Source organism: Chelonia mydas, chromosome 10, assembly GCF_015237465.2.
Source record: "Chelonia mydas isolate rCheMyd1 chromosome 10, rCheMyd1.pri.v2, whole genome shotgun sequence".
NCBI lineage: Eukaryota > Metazoa > Chordata > Testudines > Cheloniidae > Chelonia > Chelonia mydas.
In genome coordinates this window covers 79854385-79873407 of record NC_051250.2, presented here as the reverse complement: position 1 = coordinate 79873407, position 19023 = coordinate 79854385, and the positions used below count along the sequence as shown (strand labels likewise).

The window sequence follows — 19023 nt, the reverse complement described above, 5'->3', positions numbered from 1 at the left end:
TAATTGCTACAGCATATATGTTGTGTAGGATCCGATGGAGGAGAACTAAGATCAACCTATCAAAGCAAGGCTTTACTTCATTCTGTCATTCTCGGGACAGAAGAGTTCAGCACCAATGACCCCTTTTTCAGCTGCTCTCAAACCAACTTCCAGTTTCATGCAGCCGCTTTTCCATGTGCAACTTCTGCATCATCAACATAAGTAGGCATGCAGCCATAGGACTGTTAGGTCCCCAGCTGCTGAATCTGCACACGGGCAATGAATGTGTCTCCATCTTTGTGGGCACAATCCAGTGCATGCCTGCTGAATTGGAGGCTTGGGCAGTAGTGTGCCTTGTTACTCCTGCCTGCATACCCAATTGCCCCTACCTCCCTGCTACATGCAGGTGTCAGTGGGAATGCTGCACAGCGGAAGGTAGAGGTACAAAAGGAGACGCAGATGATATTTTAAAAAAATGTAGATGGCTTTTTTCTCCCATTGACACACACATGTAACTACCACTGGCTTCACTGGGAGTGATATGCGAGCATTAAGGGGAATCTACGGACCCAGGGTTTGATTTTCTGGGCTGGATTAATCCTCTGGCCCCTATAAAATAGGGGAACCAAGGTTTGCTCTGCTATGATTTTTGCTGTGCTGTGCTATGCTTTTCTAAAACAGCTACCTAAGTATAGCCAATTAACATGACTGAAGATACGGGTAATGCAGCCAGCAGTGTTCAGTATAGTCCTGTACATTTGCCAGACCAAAATTATGGGATAGCCACAAATAGTGATGGTAGAGATGCCAAGACACTCTCAACTGTGATCTTCAGCTCAGCGCAAGCTGGATTGCTGCTTTCTAACCATCTGAGTCCCTCTCTGGACAGATCATTCAATGCCAAAGGGTTTCCCTGTTCTTCTGTGTCTCTGACACAGTGTCTGTGTTTAGGTTTCAGATGGACATACTCCCTTGGACGTTTGGTTTTTTTGGATTGTCCCAGCTAGGCTTCCTGGAAAAGTGTTTAACCAGGATTATTTAGCAAAGGCTTTTCTGCAATACTCCTGCCATCCCGAGTGCTTGATGTTGTCTCTTTTTCAGGGCTAAGCACTTCCCATATGCTCTCTGGGAGCCGAGTTTGTGTTGACAAGAAGTAACCCCTTGAGTGCCTGAATATAGGGCATCTAGTGTGAAATTCAGCACCTGTAGCAAGGGGCATTACAGAACTTTATCAGCAAGGTTCTCCTTATCAGCCACGCTAATGCTTTGGGTCCCTTCTCCTTGTGCAGGGTAGCAAAGGAGAACCCTGTGGTCCCCACCCCAAACACCAGCAGGCACACATGGGGCAGAAACCCACCCCACAGGAGGCTGATTCGTGTCACCGTGCAGGGAGCAGCGGCACATCCTAATACTGTGGGGGTGCTCTAGGGCTCACTTCTGCTGGGCTTCTGCAAGGATGTGACGGGGCAAGGAGGGAGCGAGACTCCTTCTGCCCTCTTTCTTCCCAGGGCATGTGCACAGCAGCATCCAGAAAGGAGCCCATAGATAGTGTGCGTGGTCACTGTAGGGTCCCAGATCTCCTGAGCTGCTGGACGGTTCTAGCTGAAAATGCTTTCGGGTAAAGTCCTAGCCACACCCAGAGGAGAAGGTGGTATGCTGTGAACTGTAAGTGTCAGAGATTGGTCATGTTGGCTCTCGAGGGGCCAAATCCTGATCTGCAGCTGAGACATAGTTAGTTCAGGGGGGAGGGTTTTAAACTGCCTTTGAAGCCCCTGAGCTGGGGCCATCCAACCACTGGGCTGCTCACTCCAGCTGCCGTGGGCCACCCCAGCTAATGCCAGCTGCCTGTGGTGCTGGGGGGCTGTTCTCCAGCCTCAGCTGTGTTTTAAAAGAAATAGACAATACTAACTGACCTTACTGTGACATTGGGAGGAGGAGCTCAAACTGCTCATGACCAGGACTGCTTGACCTGGACATGTTTTTGGGCGAGCCCTTTTGCTATCTGTCACGTACACCCCTTTCTCCTCGTGGCAAGGTGCAAAAGTCTGGAATGTTTGTGTGTGGGTGGTAACCGTAGCACTGCTCGCCAGAATTAATCCTCACTATGCACAGTGACCAGGAGGCAGTGAGGCCAACAGCTTAGCAGTCCTTAGATTTATTTAGTCCTTGCACATTTATATGGACAAGTGCATCCAGAGTTACGGTAGTAAGGATTTAAAAATATAAGCATTTAAGGGACTGAAATGCTCCAGGCTTCAGGGCATCAGCCGATCTCTAGCTATGGGGGTGAGGAAGATTCTTTCCCTGTGGGTGGGTTATCCCATCACTGACTACTACAGGGTAAGGCCAATGGATTGCATGACATTCCCAGGACCACCCAGAGAGCTGTTGTCAGATCTAGGTTTAGATTTTCTGCTCCCCCAGTGCTGCGCTCTGCCCTCATTCTCGGATGAAGTGATGGACACCCTTGTTAAAGTTCTCAATTGTTTCTCTCCGATTGAATTTCCTGTCACTTCTGGGGGTTTTTTGACCATTGCTAGTGTACAGCAGGCATTTCAAGTCCATTCCCTCCCCACTTGCTAGCAAAGATCCCCACTCCAATTTAAAGTTTTCCATCACTACCCTCTCCCTCTCCTGACTCTCCATAGTAAGTAGTTTCTCCAGTTCCATCTTGAATAAATTAGCTGCAACTGAATTTGTACGGCAGGAGATTACGTGTTCCACTGATTGAAGCCCCCAGTGAAAGGAATAGTTGCTTCTTTGTTCATTTTTAATTCTTGCCTTCCAAAATCACCAGCTAGACATACCTTCCATTCCTGATCTTTTTCAGTTTAATCAAAACATTTTTGGAAAATCAAAAAATATTGAGTTTGGTAACTTTATCGCTACCTCCCAAAGGGCTTTTTTATTCCAATGGATCGTTCCCGTAGGAGATGGGCAGCTGATTGGATGCAGAATTCAAAACCAATAACTTTGGTTAGATAGCAATATGTGGATGGCTTTTAGAGGTTTCTAAAACGTTATTCGCTTTAGTGTTGGATTCATGGTACTAAAGCAGCCTGGCTGTACAGATGGAGGGATATAAAAAGTGTACCAATAAATACTGTCAAACTCTCTCGTACATTTTCTCAAAGAGATTTTCTGCAATCTATGAGGCACATACAGAATACATGACAAGGCAGTGTGGCTTCAGACTTGATAGCACTCATTTAAGGTGACCAGCGTAACCAGCGTGGCCATCTGAAGCTCAAGTCAGTAAAACCTGTAGATCACAACATTATCATGTATAATCATTTTTGCATCTGCCGTTCAGGTCACCTAGACAGCTAAGACCTGTAGCTGTCCGGCACTTGCCCTCAGGTCATTAGAAATCTGATGGCCCAGTCCTATACTGTTGAAGTGAATGGAAAAACTCTTTCTGACTTCAACAGTAGTTGGTCTGAACCCTTAGACCAGGGGTGGCCAACCAGTCGCTCCGGAGCCACGTGCGGCTCTTCAGAAGTTACTATGCGGCTCCTTGTAGAGGCACCGATGCCGGGGCTGGAGCTACAGGCACCAACTTTCCAGTGGGCCGGGGGGCGCTCACTGCTCAACCCCTGGCTCTGCCCCAGACCCTGCCCCCCACTCCACCCCTTCCCACTCCCTCCCCTGAGCCTGCCGTGCCCTCACTCCTCCCCTTCCCCCCCCCCAAGAGCCTCCTGCACGCCACGAAACAGCTGATGGGGAGGGAGGGGGAGGTGCTGATCAGTAGGGCTGCCAGTGGGCGGGAGGCGCTGGGAGCCGGGTTGGAGGAGCTGCTGGGGGGCTGCTGACCTATTACTGGGGCTCTTTGGCAATGTACATTGGTAAATTCTGGCTCCTTCTCAGGCTCAGGTTGGCCACCCCTGCCGTAGTCCATTAAATCGTAGATGTCAAATTGTCCCCACAACAATTTGTACTCACAATTTGAAGGAGGAAAACCGGAGAGCAGCCTTTCAAAATTTGATCTGTACATGCAACATATGTATAATTAATTTCCACCAAAAACATTGGGTTTGGCGGGGTTTTGCGGTTACGGATAAAGATATAGGCTCAGGCTGAAAGTTGCCAGCAGCCTGCTCAGCCAGGAGGAGAGTGACTTTTTTTCTTTGCACAATTGAAAAACAAACCCGCGAATGAGCATTTGAAAAGAGTTTATCTTCTGAAGCCGCCTTTATTAGCCAAACAATGACCCAAGGCCCCATCCTGCTGCCTTCGCTGGCAGCTTTGCCTGTCTAGGATCAGTCCTTAAGTCAGGATATTATAAATATCTACAAGGAGTGAGAGGAATTATTGAAGGTGACCCAAGGGTGCATAACTAGGATTAAAGGGGAAGTACATGCATCCGACGAAGTGGGTATTCACCCATGAAAGCTTATGTTCCAGTACATCTGTTAGTCTGTAAGGTGCCCCAGGACTCTTTGCTGCTTTTACAGATCCAGACTAACACGGCTACCCTTCTGATACTAGGATTAAAGGGGAAGCCAAGGGGAATGTAGCTGGAACAGCAGAAACCGGCTATGGAATACTCTGAGGGAAGTGTGCTGGGGAAATGTTGATGAACGGACTGCAGGGACCTGTTCTGCATTAACAGAGGATAGCCTAGTTAATCTAGGCTTGAACACATCCCAAATCTCAAAGTAAAGCTGAGGTGAAATCTGGCCATTTGGGCTGGTTTCCCACTGAAATCATCTGCCATTTCAATTTCCTTGGGGTTCTGAGACAAAACTGGCAAACCTGCAACTCAGCCCCGTTTCACAAACCTCCCCAGAGTTTCAGACTCAGATCCTGGAAGCAGGGGAGTGTCCTGTGGTATTGAGAACTACTGCAAACATGTGGCCGAGGGCCACTGCCACCACAGCCAGGCCACCAGGGAGTGGGTATGAGCTACTGGCCCATAAGAACGGCCATATTGGGTCAGACCAATGGTCTATCTAGCCCAGTATCCTGTCTTCTGACAGTGGCCAGTGCCTGTTGCTTCAGAGGGAATGAACAGAACATGTAATCACTAAGTGATCCCTCCCCTGTTACCCATTCCCAGCTTCTGGCAAACAGAGGCTAGGGACACTCAGAGCATGGGGTTGCATCCCTGCCCATCCTGGCTAATAGCCATTGATGGGCCTATCCTCCAGGAACTTATCTCATTTTTTTTTTTAACCCTGTTCTAGTTTTGGCATTCACAACATCCTCTGGCAAGGAGTTCCACAGGTTTACTGTGCATTGTGTGAAGAAGTACTAACTTTTGTTTTGTTTTAAAGCTGCTGCCTATTAATTTCATTGGGTGACTCCTAGTTCTTGTGTTATGTGAAGGAGTAAATAACGCTTCCTTCTTCACTTTCTCCACACCAGTCAAGATTTTATAGACCTCTATTACCAGGCCTCCCTTAGTCATCTCTTTTCCAGTCTTTTTAATCTCCCCTCACAGAGGAGCTGTTCCATGCCTCTAATCATTTTTGTTGCCCTTCTCTGTACCTTTTCCAATTCCAATATATCTTTTTTGAGATGAGGCGATCAGAACTGCGCGCAGTATTCAAGATGTGGGGGAACCATGAATTTATATAGTGGCATTATGATATTTTCTGTCTTGGTCTGTATCCCTTTCCTAACGTTATCTTAGCTTTTCTGACTGCCACATGAGTGGATCCCCCTCGGATAAGCAGAGGACCCTCCTTCCCCCATCCATATCACGTGGGTGAGATTTTTCAATTAGAAGCCCAAATCCGACTGAAATCCAATGGGGCTTGTGTTGCTAAGTGACTTAGGGGCTTTTAAAAATCCCGCCCCCCTCCCCATCCAAACCCATTTGTGTCTCTTTCTGCCCCTTCAATTGTCCTCCTCTCCCTTCCACCAAGCTCATTATTTTGCATAGATTTAAATGTGCCACCTGTCCCCATTCTGTGTAACTGTTGGCCCACAGTAGAGCTAGTCTGGAAGCAGAACCTGCAGCAGAGCCTGTCTCTGGGTAACCTAACGAGTGCAGCTGGCCTGTGGCTAGGCTCCTTGCTTGGTTGTAAGAGTCAGCAGACCAGCTCCTAAGCCCAGCTGTCGATCAGCGACTGCTTGAAGCATTCATCCTCAGCTGCGATAGCTGCTTGTTCCCAGCCCTGCTCTCACCTTGTTCCAGCCCAGATCCTGGCTTGGCCCGAGCCTTGCGCCTGCTTTTCCATACTCCAGGTAACCTGGTTCTGACCCTCGGTTCCCATTCCGGACCTCAGACTTTGCCTCTGACACTTGACTCTGGCACCTGGACTCTGTCTCTGAGCTCCGATTCCTGGCTACTGACTCCTGTTCGAACCACTAGGCATGACTCCTGCTCCAACCACTAGGCATGACCACCCATGTCCAGTCACATGACAGTAGCGTGTTGTTCTTTGTGACCCTTCTTGCCAGCTGGAGACTCAGAAAGGCCCATTTTGATCACTGCTCTAATCTCTCCAATGCACCATTTGCAGCTGGCACGAAGTGCCTTATGCCAGCCAACCATTCGGTACGCTGCGATTGGCCCAAATGGAGCAGGCATCCTTTCAGGGCTCGTGCCATGTACCTGCAGCCCCAGGCTGTGCATTGAACGGGGCGGCCATCACACAAGTGCTGGTTGCTTCTCGTTCCCAGGTTCCCTCAAGCCATTAAAACATGATCTGAGGGCCCTTGGAATCTGGACTTGGACAATAGCTGACGTGTGGCATTGCTTTGTGTGCCGGAGTTGGTCTCTGGAAACACTAAATATTATCTTACTCTAAAGGAGAGTCTAACAGCTTTAACGGGAAACAAACAAAAAATAATTTTATGCATCGAGTTTTGCTGCCATGGAACAATTTACAGAGATGACAAATACAGTTGGTGACTCTCATTAGCTCCTTTTGTTGTTATTTATTGGTTTTCTTTCCCAGATGTGTTTTCATGCTGATTTGGGACAGGATCTTATTTTTAGACAAGCATCCACTGCATGACTTCATAAACCACAATAATACCAGCAGGCTTCTAACCGACTTGAGAATGAAGGATTACATGATTGCCACATTCTAATAACTGCTCTTGTGAACATTAGTCTACATTCCTGTGTCTCCTGTAACTAAAACTCTGTCCACCTTTTAAATAGCCAGAAAAGCATTTCTTTAGCTGCCAAGTTTCCATGTACGTTTGATGACTACAGCTCAGTGACCATTTAAAGTTAATCCGAAGTGGAAAACAATGCCATTGTATTTCAGAGACTAAAATGCTATTTTCATTAGCTTCTGATTTTCATTACCTTTACTGTTGTGTCTGTAGATATTTTTGGTTTCCCTGTAGCTTCAAGCTGTGAAATTGACTGGGAGGTATGTGGAATGTAATTGCTTTAGAGCCGTGACATTTTTGTGTTCGTATGAGAGACTTGATAGGCCTGATAGACAGTAATGTTAAAGTATGGGGCTATGATCTGTTGGTAGGTATTAGTTTAGCTGAGCCTTGAAGGGAAGGATCCTTCCAGTAGGAAAGTGTTTGAGGAAGTTAGGAGTGATCTGATTCTGGAGCTGGTTTTCTTTGGTGTGACTATTGCTAAGGCTACGATTTAGTCACGGGTATTTTTAGTAAAAGTCATGGACAAGTCACAGGCAATAAACAAAACTTCAGGACCCCTGACCTGTCCATGATTTATACTAAAAATACCTGTGATTAAACCTTGGCACAACACGGGGGGGACGGACACACGAGGGGGCTGCTGCTGTGGGGGGGTACTCGGGGTCAGCAGCACCAACTGCTGGGGGCCACGGACTGTGGCTGCTTCAGCCGGTCATCCAGGGACTGCTGGCAGGGCCAGTGGACTGCAGCTGTTCTGGCTGGCCACCTGGGGACTGCTGCCGGGGCCAGCGGACAGCGTCTGCTCCAGCTGCCCTGGGACCACTGCCAGGGACCCCTGGGGAAGCAACTGGTGTGGTTGTCCCCAGGGCCGCTCCAGCAGTGGCTGGTGTGGCTGTCCCGGGGGCCACGTGAGCAGCTGACCCAGAGCCAGCTGCTTGGGCGGCCCTGGGGTCAGCCACATTGGCCCCTGCAGAAGTCACGGAATCCGTGACTTCTGCGACCTCCGTGACAGACACGGAGCCCTAAGTATTGCTTTAGGAGAATGAATTTGTGTAAATGATGAACTCTGGGAGATGCTATTACATCTTGTTACTGAACTCTGTAACTACTAACAGAAAAGTGCCTTAGCTTTGTATATGGAAGTGGAAGAATCTTTTTAAAGTCTCCAATCGCAGAAGCACGCCAGAGAACTTTTCATAAAGTTCTCTTTCTTCTTGGGAAGCAAAAAGATCCAAAATGAAAATATCTGCCCTTGTTCGTGGGGAATTCATTAGAGTGTGATTAAAAATTAGAAATGGACCAAACACCGTTTTTGAACCTCTTTCTTTTTGTAGGCAAGATTCTACTCAGCTTTTCCTTCTTTTGAAGTTTGTCTCTTTGCTACCAAGATCCCTGTTCTTTCACCCCCAAAGTCATGGCCTCTCTGCCCAGGCCCCCTCTCTAGCTGGATAGAAGTTTCACGGTACCTGGAATTTCCCAGTCCTGGTGTTGCATGGGGAGTTGTCCAGATTTCATTCAACTTCTGAAAAGTGTGGTTTGGGTTGAGTCGGAGGCCCGGTCTACGCTACAAAATTTTGTCAGCATAGTTGTGTTGGTCAGGGGTGTGAAAAAAACACACCCATTAGCCAACGTAGCTACACCGCAAAAACCCAGAATAGAGGTAGCTAATGTCATTCAGGGAGGTGGTGCGACTCTGCCGACAAAACTCCTTCTGTTGGCGTAAGCTGTGTCTACACTAGGGGGCTCTGCCTGTTCAGCTATACTGGCAAAGCACTTGTAGTATATAGTAGACGATGTTTGAGTTATTGATGGTGGTTCTAGATAGTTATTACTTTCTCCTAATTAGTCTCCTTATTAGCAAAGTGGCATAACACGGAATGTTTCATTTAAAAACCCAAAATGCTCATTAGACTTTTGGAGTGTCCAATTTGCTGAGCAACCCCGTTTTACTGCAAGGGAATTAAAGAATTAGTTCTTAATGCCTTTTTGGAAACAATGTTGTTAAAAAAAGATAATCATTCCTCGTCTAACACGAACCAGCTGTGCTGAGGCTAGTTGTTTTCCCAGCTGTTGTATAGCACCATGCAGAACAAAAGAGTTTCTGTTCATTTGCAGATCTGGATGTGGAGACAAGCATGTGCCTATCTGAGCGTGTTACTGCTGCTAGCTGAAACCACCTATCGAGTTCCTACCCCGAAGCTCTCCACGTTTCCATAGGCGATACTCAGCGCTCAGTATTTATTTAGGGTTTACAGGTTGGGATTGAAAGGTGTCACTTATCCAAGTGTAAGCAGGGGAATGGTCCCCTAGGAACGTTCCTGGCTTATACACTACCCTGGTGAGATGGGCTAGCGAAAGGACCTGAGTCCTCGCTCCCACTCCCTTTACCCAGAGGTCTGCCTGACCTCAAGGGCTCCCCTTCCACTCTCCTGGGTGGCAGAGACCTTGTAACCCCAACAAGGCTGGGCCCAGGATTCCTGGCTCGACCCCCAACCTTGTCGTGGTCACTTAGGACAGGGGCTAGGGTGTTCACACTCCAGGGTGCTCTCTCTGCTCTGGATGCTTCCCTGAGTCCCATTGATCATCACATATAGTTCAAAGAAGATACAATTTATTAAACAGCAACTAATGAAAAAAAAAAGGAAGAGGAAAACACATCACTCAGCTTTGTGGCCTTGGGGACACCACAACCAGCTGCTCCAGGAATATCTTTTATTTGGACCCACTTCCATTGGTGAGAGAGACAAACTTTCGAGCTACAGAGAGCTCTTCAGCCCATCTGGGAAAGGTACTGAGTGTCACAGCTGAATACAAGATCTAACAGCTAGTTTAGCATAAGTAGTTAGCACATACTCTGAGGGACAATTCAAGGTGAACTGGCCACTTCACTTTGAGGAAGAGCTCGGTGTAGCTCAAAAGCTTGTCTCACTCACCAACAGAAGTGGGTCCAATAAAAGATATCACCTCACCCACCTTGTCTCTTTAATTTTTTAAAATTTATTTCATAATATATTTAAAAAGTGACTATGAAAAATATCAAAACTAAACATGTCAGTGGACCAAAAATGAATTTTCAAAAAAAATTCATTTCATGGGAAATTGTTGAAATGTTTTGGTTTTGCTCCAAATGCCAAAAAGTTGGAATTTCCTGTGGAATGGAAATTCTGAGTTTCCGCCACCTCTGGCCCTAAACCTGCAGCTTGCACTGCTGTCTACTAGGCTGTGGACATGCCAGTCAGGCCACTAGCTGAGAGGATGCTAAGGGCTTCATGCCATCTCAGCCCACATCATCTGGCAGGACTGGTTGCATCAGTCCCATGACAAAAGGGGGACCTCAGGCCTACCCATCTCCTATTTCTGGGGACCCAGTGACAGTGTGACTGGAGAATGGAGCTACCGCTTTATGCTAGCACTATTCAAAGCAGAGGAGAAGGACAGTGGTGAGGACAGCTCAGCTGTGACCCCATCTCACCACTCTGTGTTGGCCAACAGAAATGGCCAGGAGCAGGGGGAGGATACGCTTCACCGTCTAACAGGGTGACAGAGCTGCTATGGTGGTGCCTGCCAATTCCTCCACCTCCGTTAACCCGACACAGGGCTGGACCTTGGAGGCCTAACCTAACCCAGAGCCTATCCCACAAATGGACACAGGTGCGGTAGAAAGCTCCCTGTTAGTGACCTTTACTAGCCATGATTACTGTACAATTTTATACAGTTTTATACAATTAAAGGCCCAGGGAGGAATAATAAATGTGAGCCAACCCCTGGTTTAACTGAGAAACCCAAGGGCGCGGCATTAGTTCTTAAACCAGAAACAATGAGGGGACCTCGTAGCCCACAGGTCTGGGAAGGAGAGTAACCAGATCATAGACACACGTGGCCACACTCTCCCGTGCATTGCTGCTGCTTTGCACTGGTGCAGTCTGGAAAAGAGACGACTGAGGGGGGACATGATGGAGGTCTGTAAAATCAGGACTGGGGTGGAGAAAGTGAATAAGGACGTGCTATGTACTCCTTCTCATAACACAAGAAGTAGGGGTCACCAAATGAAAGGAACAGGCAGCAGGTTTAAAACAAACAAAAGGAAGTCTTTCTTCACACAGTGCACAATCAACCTGTTGGACTCCTTGCCTGAGGATGTTGTGAAGGCCAAGACTATAACAGGGTTCAAAAAAAAGAACTAGGTAAATTCATGGAGGAGAGGTCCATCAGTGGCTATTAGCCAGGATGGGCAGGGATGGTGTCCCCTAGCCTCTGTTTGCTAGAAGCTGGGAATGGGCGACAGGGGATGGATCACTTGATGATTACCTGTTCTGTTCATTCCCTCTGGGGCACCTGGCATTGGCCACTGTCGGCAGACAGGATCCTGGGCTAGATGGACCTTTGGTCTGACCCAGTCTGGCCGTTCTTATAACCAGGTCAGGCAGAGTCACCCTAGGACAAGGGTAATCCTCCAGTGGCCTAGAGCCACCTCCAGGGCTCCCGCACCATTCCCCACCCTACAGAAAAATAGGTGTGGCCAGGACAACCCAGTGCCATACAAATCCTTGGTAGTGGTTATGGCTTCTTGTAGCCATATGCAGCTGGGGTAAGTTAGAGCAGTCTCAGGGGTGCTCCAACTTAGTGCAGATGGACCAGCCCAACACAGGGCTGCACCAGGATCAGGGAAGTGCAAAGGTGAGAATTAAACCATGTTTGCAGACAGTCACCCAATTCTTTAGTGGTTATTGATGATTAATTTCCAACTAATTACTGATAAAAAGCTGAGGGATTGTAGGGGTCTAGGCACAACAGAATCCAGGTTATTAAGTTTAATATCTGGGCAGGAACCGCAGTGTGGACAACACTGACACTCACACTGAGGGCAAAACGAGGCTTGAATCACTTTTATTATCACAATTAGTAAAGATTCAAAAGTGGTACAACAGTAATACACAGCAAATGTGATCTCTTGCACCATCCCTCACATGTATACTCACACTCCTTCTTGGGGATCTGCTGGTAAGAGGCATAGGTCCTGCTCTGTCCTTGGCATGCCAAATGAGTCCGATGGTCCAGGTCCTGGTACAGATCCCTCTTACATAGCGGTCTGGCCTATTATAGGGGCTGTCATGAACATTCATACAAATGCCCAGCCTCCCTTGTCCATATCTAACTTCCCCACACTAATTCTACAGGTTAGTATATTAATGAATCTAACTTATCACCATATACGTCAATTCATTGCCAAGGCAAGTTCGCGGGTAAGCATTCACCAACATTTTATCCTAAAATATCCGAACCTAGTATCAGCTCCATGTTCCTGTGGTTACTTGTTATCATTTTGTACTAACTCCCCCCTTTAGAACACTGTTCCCAGTTCCCCAAAACGCAGGGTGGCTGTCGGCTATTTCAGTGATTCTTAACCAGGGGTCCAGGGCCCCCTGCGGGGCTGCAAGCAGGTTTCAGGGGGTCCGTCAAGCAGGGCCAGCATCAAACTCACTGGGGCCCAGGGCAGAAAGCCGAAGCCCCACCACCTGGGGCTGAAGCCAAAGCCTGAGCAGCTTAGCTTCATGGGGGCCCTGTGGCATGGGGCCCCAAGCAATTGCCCTGTTTGCTACCTCCTAACGCCGGCCCTGGCTTTATATGCAGAATAACAGTTGTTGTGACACAGGTGGGCCGTGGAGGTTTTATAGCACGCTGGGGGGTCCTCAGAAAGAAAAAGATTGAGAACCCCTGGGCTACTTATCTATGCCAGCGTTCATAGGCCTCAAAGCCTTGTGCTGATGGCTTAAGCTCGTGCCCTACAGGATACAGGCCTGCAGGTTCCTTGCATTACAGCTAGGTAAAATACAATGCTGAAGGTAGCTCTATGGGCTACAACACACACCTCTGGCCAGAACCTTGAGCAGATCAGAAACACACCCAGGGTCTGGCCCACAGACTTTCTTCTCGTTAGCGCATTTTAAAATGGGCTGATATATTTAAACCCCAAACTTTTATTGGCATTTTCTTCGGCTTACTTGCAAAGATCTTAGGCCTTGGCTACACTTGTGAGTTACAGCACAACAAAGAAGCCCCGGGCACACTAGCTCACTCCCCGTCCACACTGGCAAGGCACGTAGAGTGCTCTGACTCCCCGGCTACAGCGCTGCTGGTACTCCACCTCGGCGAGTGGAATAACGTTGGCTGCGCCCCCGCTGGAGCGCCGCAGCACCAGTGTGGACGAGGTGTTGCATTACTGCACTCTGATTGGCCTCTGGCAACGTCCCATAATCCCCTTAAGTCAAGTGGCCACTCTGGTCATTGTTTTGAATCCCTGCAGGAATGCGGATATGCCCTTTGAAAGCTCTGTTTGACAGCCGGCTGCTTATCGGCTCTGAGACAAAGCAACCATTAGTGTGGAATGCCATGTGTGAGAGAGGGAGGTGGGGTGAGGGGAGGGGGGTCTGCTGCTGTCTGAACTTACAAGACAGCGTGCTGAAATGCTCTCAGCCCCCCCAAAACCCACTCTCTCTCCCCCCACATACACACAACACACTCCCTGTTACACTCCACCCCCATTTGAAAAGCACGTTGCAGTCACTTGCATGCTGGGATAGCTGCCCACAATGCGCCGCTCCCAACGCCGCTGCAAGTGCTGCAAATGTGGCCACACCCGTGCGCTTGAAGCTGGCAGTGTGGACAGACTGCCGCACTTTCCCTCCTGCGCTCTCCGAAGGCTGGTTTAACTCAAAGCACTCTACATCTGCAAGTGTAGCCCTGCCCTTAGTTGTTGTTCTTCTAGCCGTAGTCCCATCTGTGTGGCATCAGCTCTTTGAGTCCTTCTTCTCCATTCCAGTCTGTCTTGAAGCAGTTGCTCAGAAACTATACAGAATCCTTTGATATGGTATCCACCCATCTAGTTTTGGGTCTTCCAACCTTTCTCATACTTTCCACTTCTATGTTTAACACCTTTTTCATATATATTCTTCCAATTTTCTTTTCATGTGCCCCAACCATCTAAGCCAGATTCCCTCAGCTTTTCTATAGTTGGTACCACGTTGTCTCTTCCCCTAACTTGTTTGTTCTGAGCATGGTCCATCCTTGTCACTCCAAGCATCCATCTCAGCATTTTGAAAGGCATTCTCCTATTGCAGATCGTTCCCCGCACATCTCTCCATTTCACCCATGCCTTTTCTGTTCGGCTTGTAAGTTTGTCATTGAATTCACCATTATCCTGCACTATATAACCTAGGAACCTGAACTTCTGTACCTTTGGTGTGACTGGCCCACCAGGCTTACCTTGCAGGAAGACAACAGAACTGTATCATCGAGTCTACAGACCATGGCCTCCATTTTATTTCTTCTGATTTTCATTCCATTTCCTTTAAATACTCACCTCCATCTCTCTTAGATCTTACTTTCAAACAGAAATTATACATGGTTATAATACTTTAATGTTCCCTGATGTGGTAGAGAAGTTAGATCAAATTACTTGTTTTGCTACTTGGTTGGATGCAGAGAATGATCACATCTCCCCTCTGGCTATTCAGAGGTGGAGAAAGCTTTCCCTGACATGTCATAACAATGTAGGAAATATTTAAGGGGAATGAGTTGTTGGTTCTTTTCCACCCAAGGTTATTAGCCTCCCAGGTTGTCTGGATGTTTGAACAACAAACTAGTCACATAGACTGGGGATGAATTCACAGATGGTAGTGAAGAGTGGAGAGTTATGAAGTCATTTATTGTGGCAATAATACAAGTATGGTAGGAAGGAGCCATTAAAATGTCAATATTTGCCAGCTGCTGAGCTTGCTCTCTCTGAAAATCTCAGCCACTTGTGGGATTAGGGATCCAATTCTCATTACAAGTGATGGGCATCCTTATCCTTTAGGCAGCTTTGAAAATGCTAGCCTCAATGTGTATACAACACAGGGTCAAATTCTACCCTCATTTATATCCATTGGTTTCATTTCACAGAAGGGGAAAATGGTTTCCTGAGTACTCTGAGGGAATTTGTGTCCATTGAAACTTTTTTTCCACATAACAAAAAGTATTTCATTTAAATCCAGCTTTAATCACGTAAATCTTAGGGATGTTTCCTTCAAACAAATACCATACATGTTTCTTCTCTGTCTGCATTAATTCGCTAGCGCTGTATATTGTTTCTTTGGGATTCTCAAGAAATGATCATTTGAACCATTCCTGGGTGTCTCTGCTGTGGTGGCTCAGGGTTTGGTGCTGAAATGTGTGTTCTTTGCAAGTGCCCGCTCGTGTCTTGACGGAACATTCTCTTGTCCAGGCTGGTGGTGGGAGCCCCCTATGAAACCAATGGACAGTTGAAGACTGGAGACGTCTACAAGTGTCCGGTGAATGGCGAGAATAACGACAACTGCACCAAACTCAACCTAGGTACCACATGCCCTGCCACTTACGCAGTACAGCTAGCCTGAGTGTTAGAAAATTATGAGTTAGGCGCACACAGATCATGAGATAATATATACAAAATCTTGTGATTTTAAACTCATATATAAAATAGTGTGTGTGTGTTTCTTTTTATTTATCTTCTGTCTTTTGAGCCTTTAAAGGTGCACTCCAGTCATGTTTTCAAGCTTTTCTCCATAATTGTGAGGGCGAGAACCGTTTTTTTTGAAATGGCAGCTGAGATAATCATGTAGTCACATGACGGCTGGAGCTGGGGCTTTAAGAAACACTAAATCTCATGAGATTAAAATGCTTGAGCGGCCTCCAGAGGGAGCAGAATCAAAGAGCCAGACTGGTTCCAGAGGTGGTGCCCGTTCATTGTTGCCCTCAAGTTTTGCTTTTTTTTTTAAAACAAAGATCCTCAGCTGGTGGAAATCCGTGTTGCTCCCTGACTTCGGTGATTTAGGCCAGCTGAAGAGCCAACCCCATTGTTCCACATAACCTAAAATGAAAGGAAAAGTTTCCATCTTTGTAAAAAGCATCAGGGTGGCTCCCCAGCGGGTGTGGATTGTTCTGGGCCCAGATGGAGCTCTTTCAATTTACACCAGCTGTGATTCTGCCTCAGAGATTTTGGCTGGGAAGGATTTAAAACCTCCTCTGCCCTGTGTGTGGCCTAAATGGTATGTCCCTGGGACAGAAAATGAAACTGACTGGGAAACTGACTGCTCCATTTTCATCGTTCTGGCTCAGTGTGAACACACAGTATTAACAGTGGTTCGTGAGAATGAAAAAAACAATCCCTAGAGACAGCTTTCAGAGTGGTAGATGTGTTAGTCTGTATCAGCAAAAAGAAAAGGAGTACTTGTGGCACCTTAGAGACTAACCAATTTATTTGAGCATAAGCTTTTGTGGGCTAAAGCCCACTTCATCAGATGCCTGCAAATACAATAGGAATATATATATATTTTCTGCATACAGGGCTCCAAGACATCCAACACCTTCTTGTCAACTGTTTGAAATGGGCCATCCTGATTATCACTACAACTGTGTTTGTTTGTTTTCTCCTGCTGATAATAGCCCACCTTAATTGATTAGTCTCATTAGAGTTGGTATGGCAACCCCCATTTTTTTATGTTCTCTGTATATATATATATGTCTATCTTCCTACTATATTTTCCACTGCATGCATCTGATGAAGTGGGTTTTAGCCCACGAACGCTTATGCCCAAATAAATTTGTTAGAGTCTAAGGTGCCACAAGTCCTCCTTAATCCCTAGAGAGTCAATGATCAGAAGTGTTACCTATAACACCGGCAGAGACATTTCTTTATAAAGTATAGAGAGCCTGGCCATGCCCTTAATATTGCACACACAGGGGCGACCCTCTGTATTTAGAGAGACTCCCACATCCCAGGGGAAGTCACCCCCACCCTATCTGTCTTAGGTACTTATATGGCCTCATCAGCGTAGTGTATAGGGCCCCATCAGCCCTCAGTCTGTTTATCCTCACAGCCCCCCAGGGAGGCAGGGCAGGGCTGTTATCCCCATTGGGCAGAGGGGGACGGAAGCATAGAGAGACTAAGTGACTTGGTCAAGGTCCTACCGGAAACCTGTGGCAGAGCAGGGAATTGAACCAGGGTCTCCCAACTGGCTAGTGCCCCAACATGAACTTCTGTCTAGAGCTGGTTGGAAAATGGGGGGATGGGTCTGCAGAAAATTCCAAGTTTTTGTCAAAAAAACCCAAATTGTTTTTTTTTTCTCTCAAACCAAAATATTTTTGGCTGAAAAATGACAAAAACTGAAACAATTTTGGTTTTCAGCTGAAAATATTGAGTTTTCAGGTTTGGGGTTTTCTGACAAAAATCAATTTTTATTTTTTTTTTCTGGGAAAGTCCTTTGCCTCGCAGGTTCTGTCTCCACTGTGAGTTGGGTGTGACTCCAGGCTCGGGTAGACACACTCGCACTAGCTCTCATCAGGCTAGTGGACTAAAAATGGTAGAGTTAGTGTCGCTGGGGTAGCCTGGTAGCAGCGAGCAGCAGCATGGACAAGCCACACCAAGTCTGTACCCACGGGGGTCAGGCGGGTTTGCACTCAGTCTGGAGAGCTGGTTTCACCACGTGTGGATGGCGGTGCGACCCCAGGTACACTATTTTTAGCACGTCAGTGCGATGAACGAGAACAAGTACGTCTACCCGAGTTGGAATCAAACCCTGGCTCCTAGTATAGACATGCCCACAGGGTGGGTCTTGAACTAAAGATCAAAGCTGCGCTGGAAACTTTGGGTGTCCTGTAACGCACGTCAGTAATGCTTGGAACCCGCAGGATGAGAGTAAACTAGACTCTGAGTTGAAAGCGAGGAGACCCAAGTACATTTTGTCTTCCCTTGGTGCCCCTGGAGTAGTAGGAGTTGGGGACAGGTTCCCCAGCAATTTGGGGGCTCTGGGGAAGAGGTAACACAACCATAAGCTTTGCGGCATTGCCAGCATGTTCTCTGTGGGTGTCTTGGGGCTTGATGTGTGTACTAGTCACCCTGCCTTGCCCCATCTGGCCCCTAGCCTGCACTTCTCCCCGGACATGGATCGCTGACCCCAGGGATACCGTGTACAGGAGACAAGGGGAGTGGTGACTAGAGGAGACACCAGCACAGAAGGTTTCCTCTGTGCATGGATCCACAAAGAGATATCAGGGCTTTTATTTTCATGTACAACAGCCCTCTGCCCTTCATTCCCCCTCCAGCACTGATCCTGCAGAAAAGTTCAGCCCCACAATATTCATAGATCCATTCTCCTGCCCTCCAGAAGTCTAATGTGTTTGAGATTCCTGGCAGGGATGTTCTTGGCCTGAGGAATCCCCAGGTGGTATGGGACCAGCATAACACCTCCTACATTCTGCATGCTTGTCCCTACCCTAAGCACCTGGGGTGTGGCTAGTGAAAGTAGGTTCTGATTGGGAGCAACTGTGTCCAGCTGCTCCCCAGATGCTGAAACAATCTGTTGGAGGCTGTTACCAGCCAGTTCAAGGTAGAGCAACCCTGAGGCTTATCTAAGTTGCACCTCAGTACTGTCCCAGTGACCACAGGATCAGGAAGGCATAAAAGTGGCTTTGAGCCCCATCCCCATCTGTGCCAAGTGCAGGAGGGCCAGTCCCAAAAGTTCTGCCAATTATGTTTCCCAATTGTAATTGATTATAAACAAATACAATTCCAATTACACTAGAAAATATCCTTTAAATTGTAGGTGGGCCGGAGGCATGACATGTACATCTGGCACTGCCCCATGTCTGAGCTTTCTCAAAGTTCAAGGGTTCAGGAATCAAGCTTTTTATATGAGCCGAGTATTCAACCTACAAAGTTCAGCTCAGAGTCTGGGGTGTGGGATGGGGTATGGACTTGTGGTTCAGGCTCCTTCCCATTTAAAATCCCACAAGAGCCTTGAGAGAGACTGATACAAGGCCCCAGATGAAAGAAGAGGCCTCATGCTCTTCCCATTAATTGCTCAGTTTTTTCCTCAGTTCCCACCTTCAGGCACCGGGGCAAAGGTGGGAAGAACCCTCCTGTATATCACACTGTGTTCCAACTTCTCT

The 19023-nt window shown here is 47.4% G+C and overlaps 1 protein-coding gene across 1 annotated transcript in view; it reads left to right on the top strand.

Moving 5' to 3' along the window:
• The window catches only part of ITGA11 (integrin subunit alpha 11), a 151775-nt gene that overhangs the window by 45103 nt on the left and 87649 nt on the right, over window positions 1-19023 (top strand). The window contains exon 3 of the mRNA XM_007059502.4: window positions 15320-15429. Coding sequence (XP_007059564.1) covers window positions 15320-15429 — 110 coding nt within the window. The remainder of the gene's footprint in view (window positions 1-15319; window positions 15430-19023) is intronic.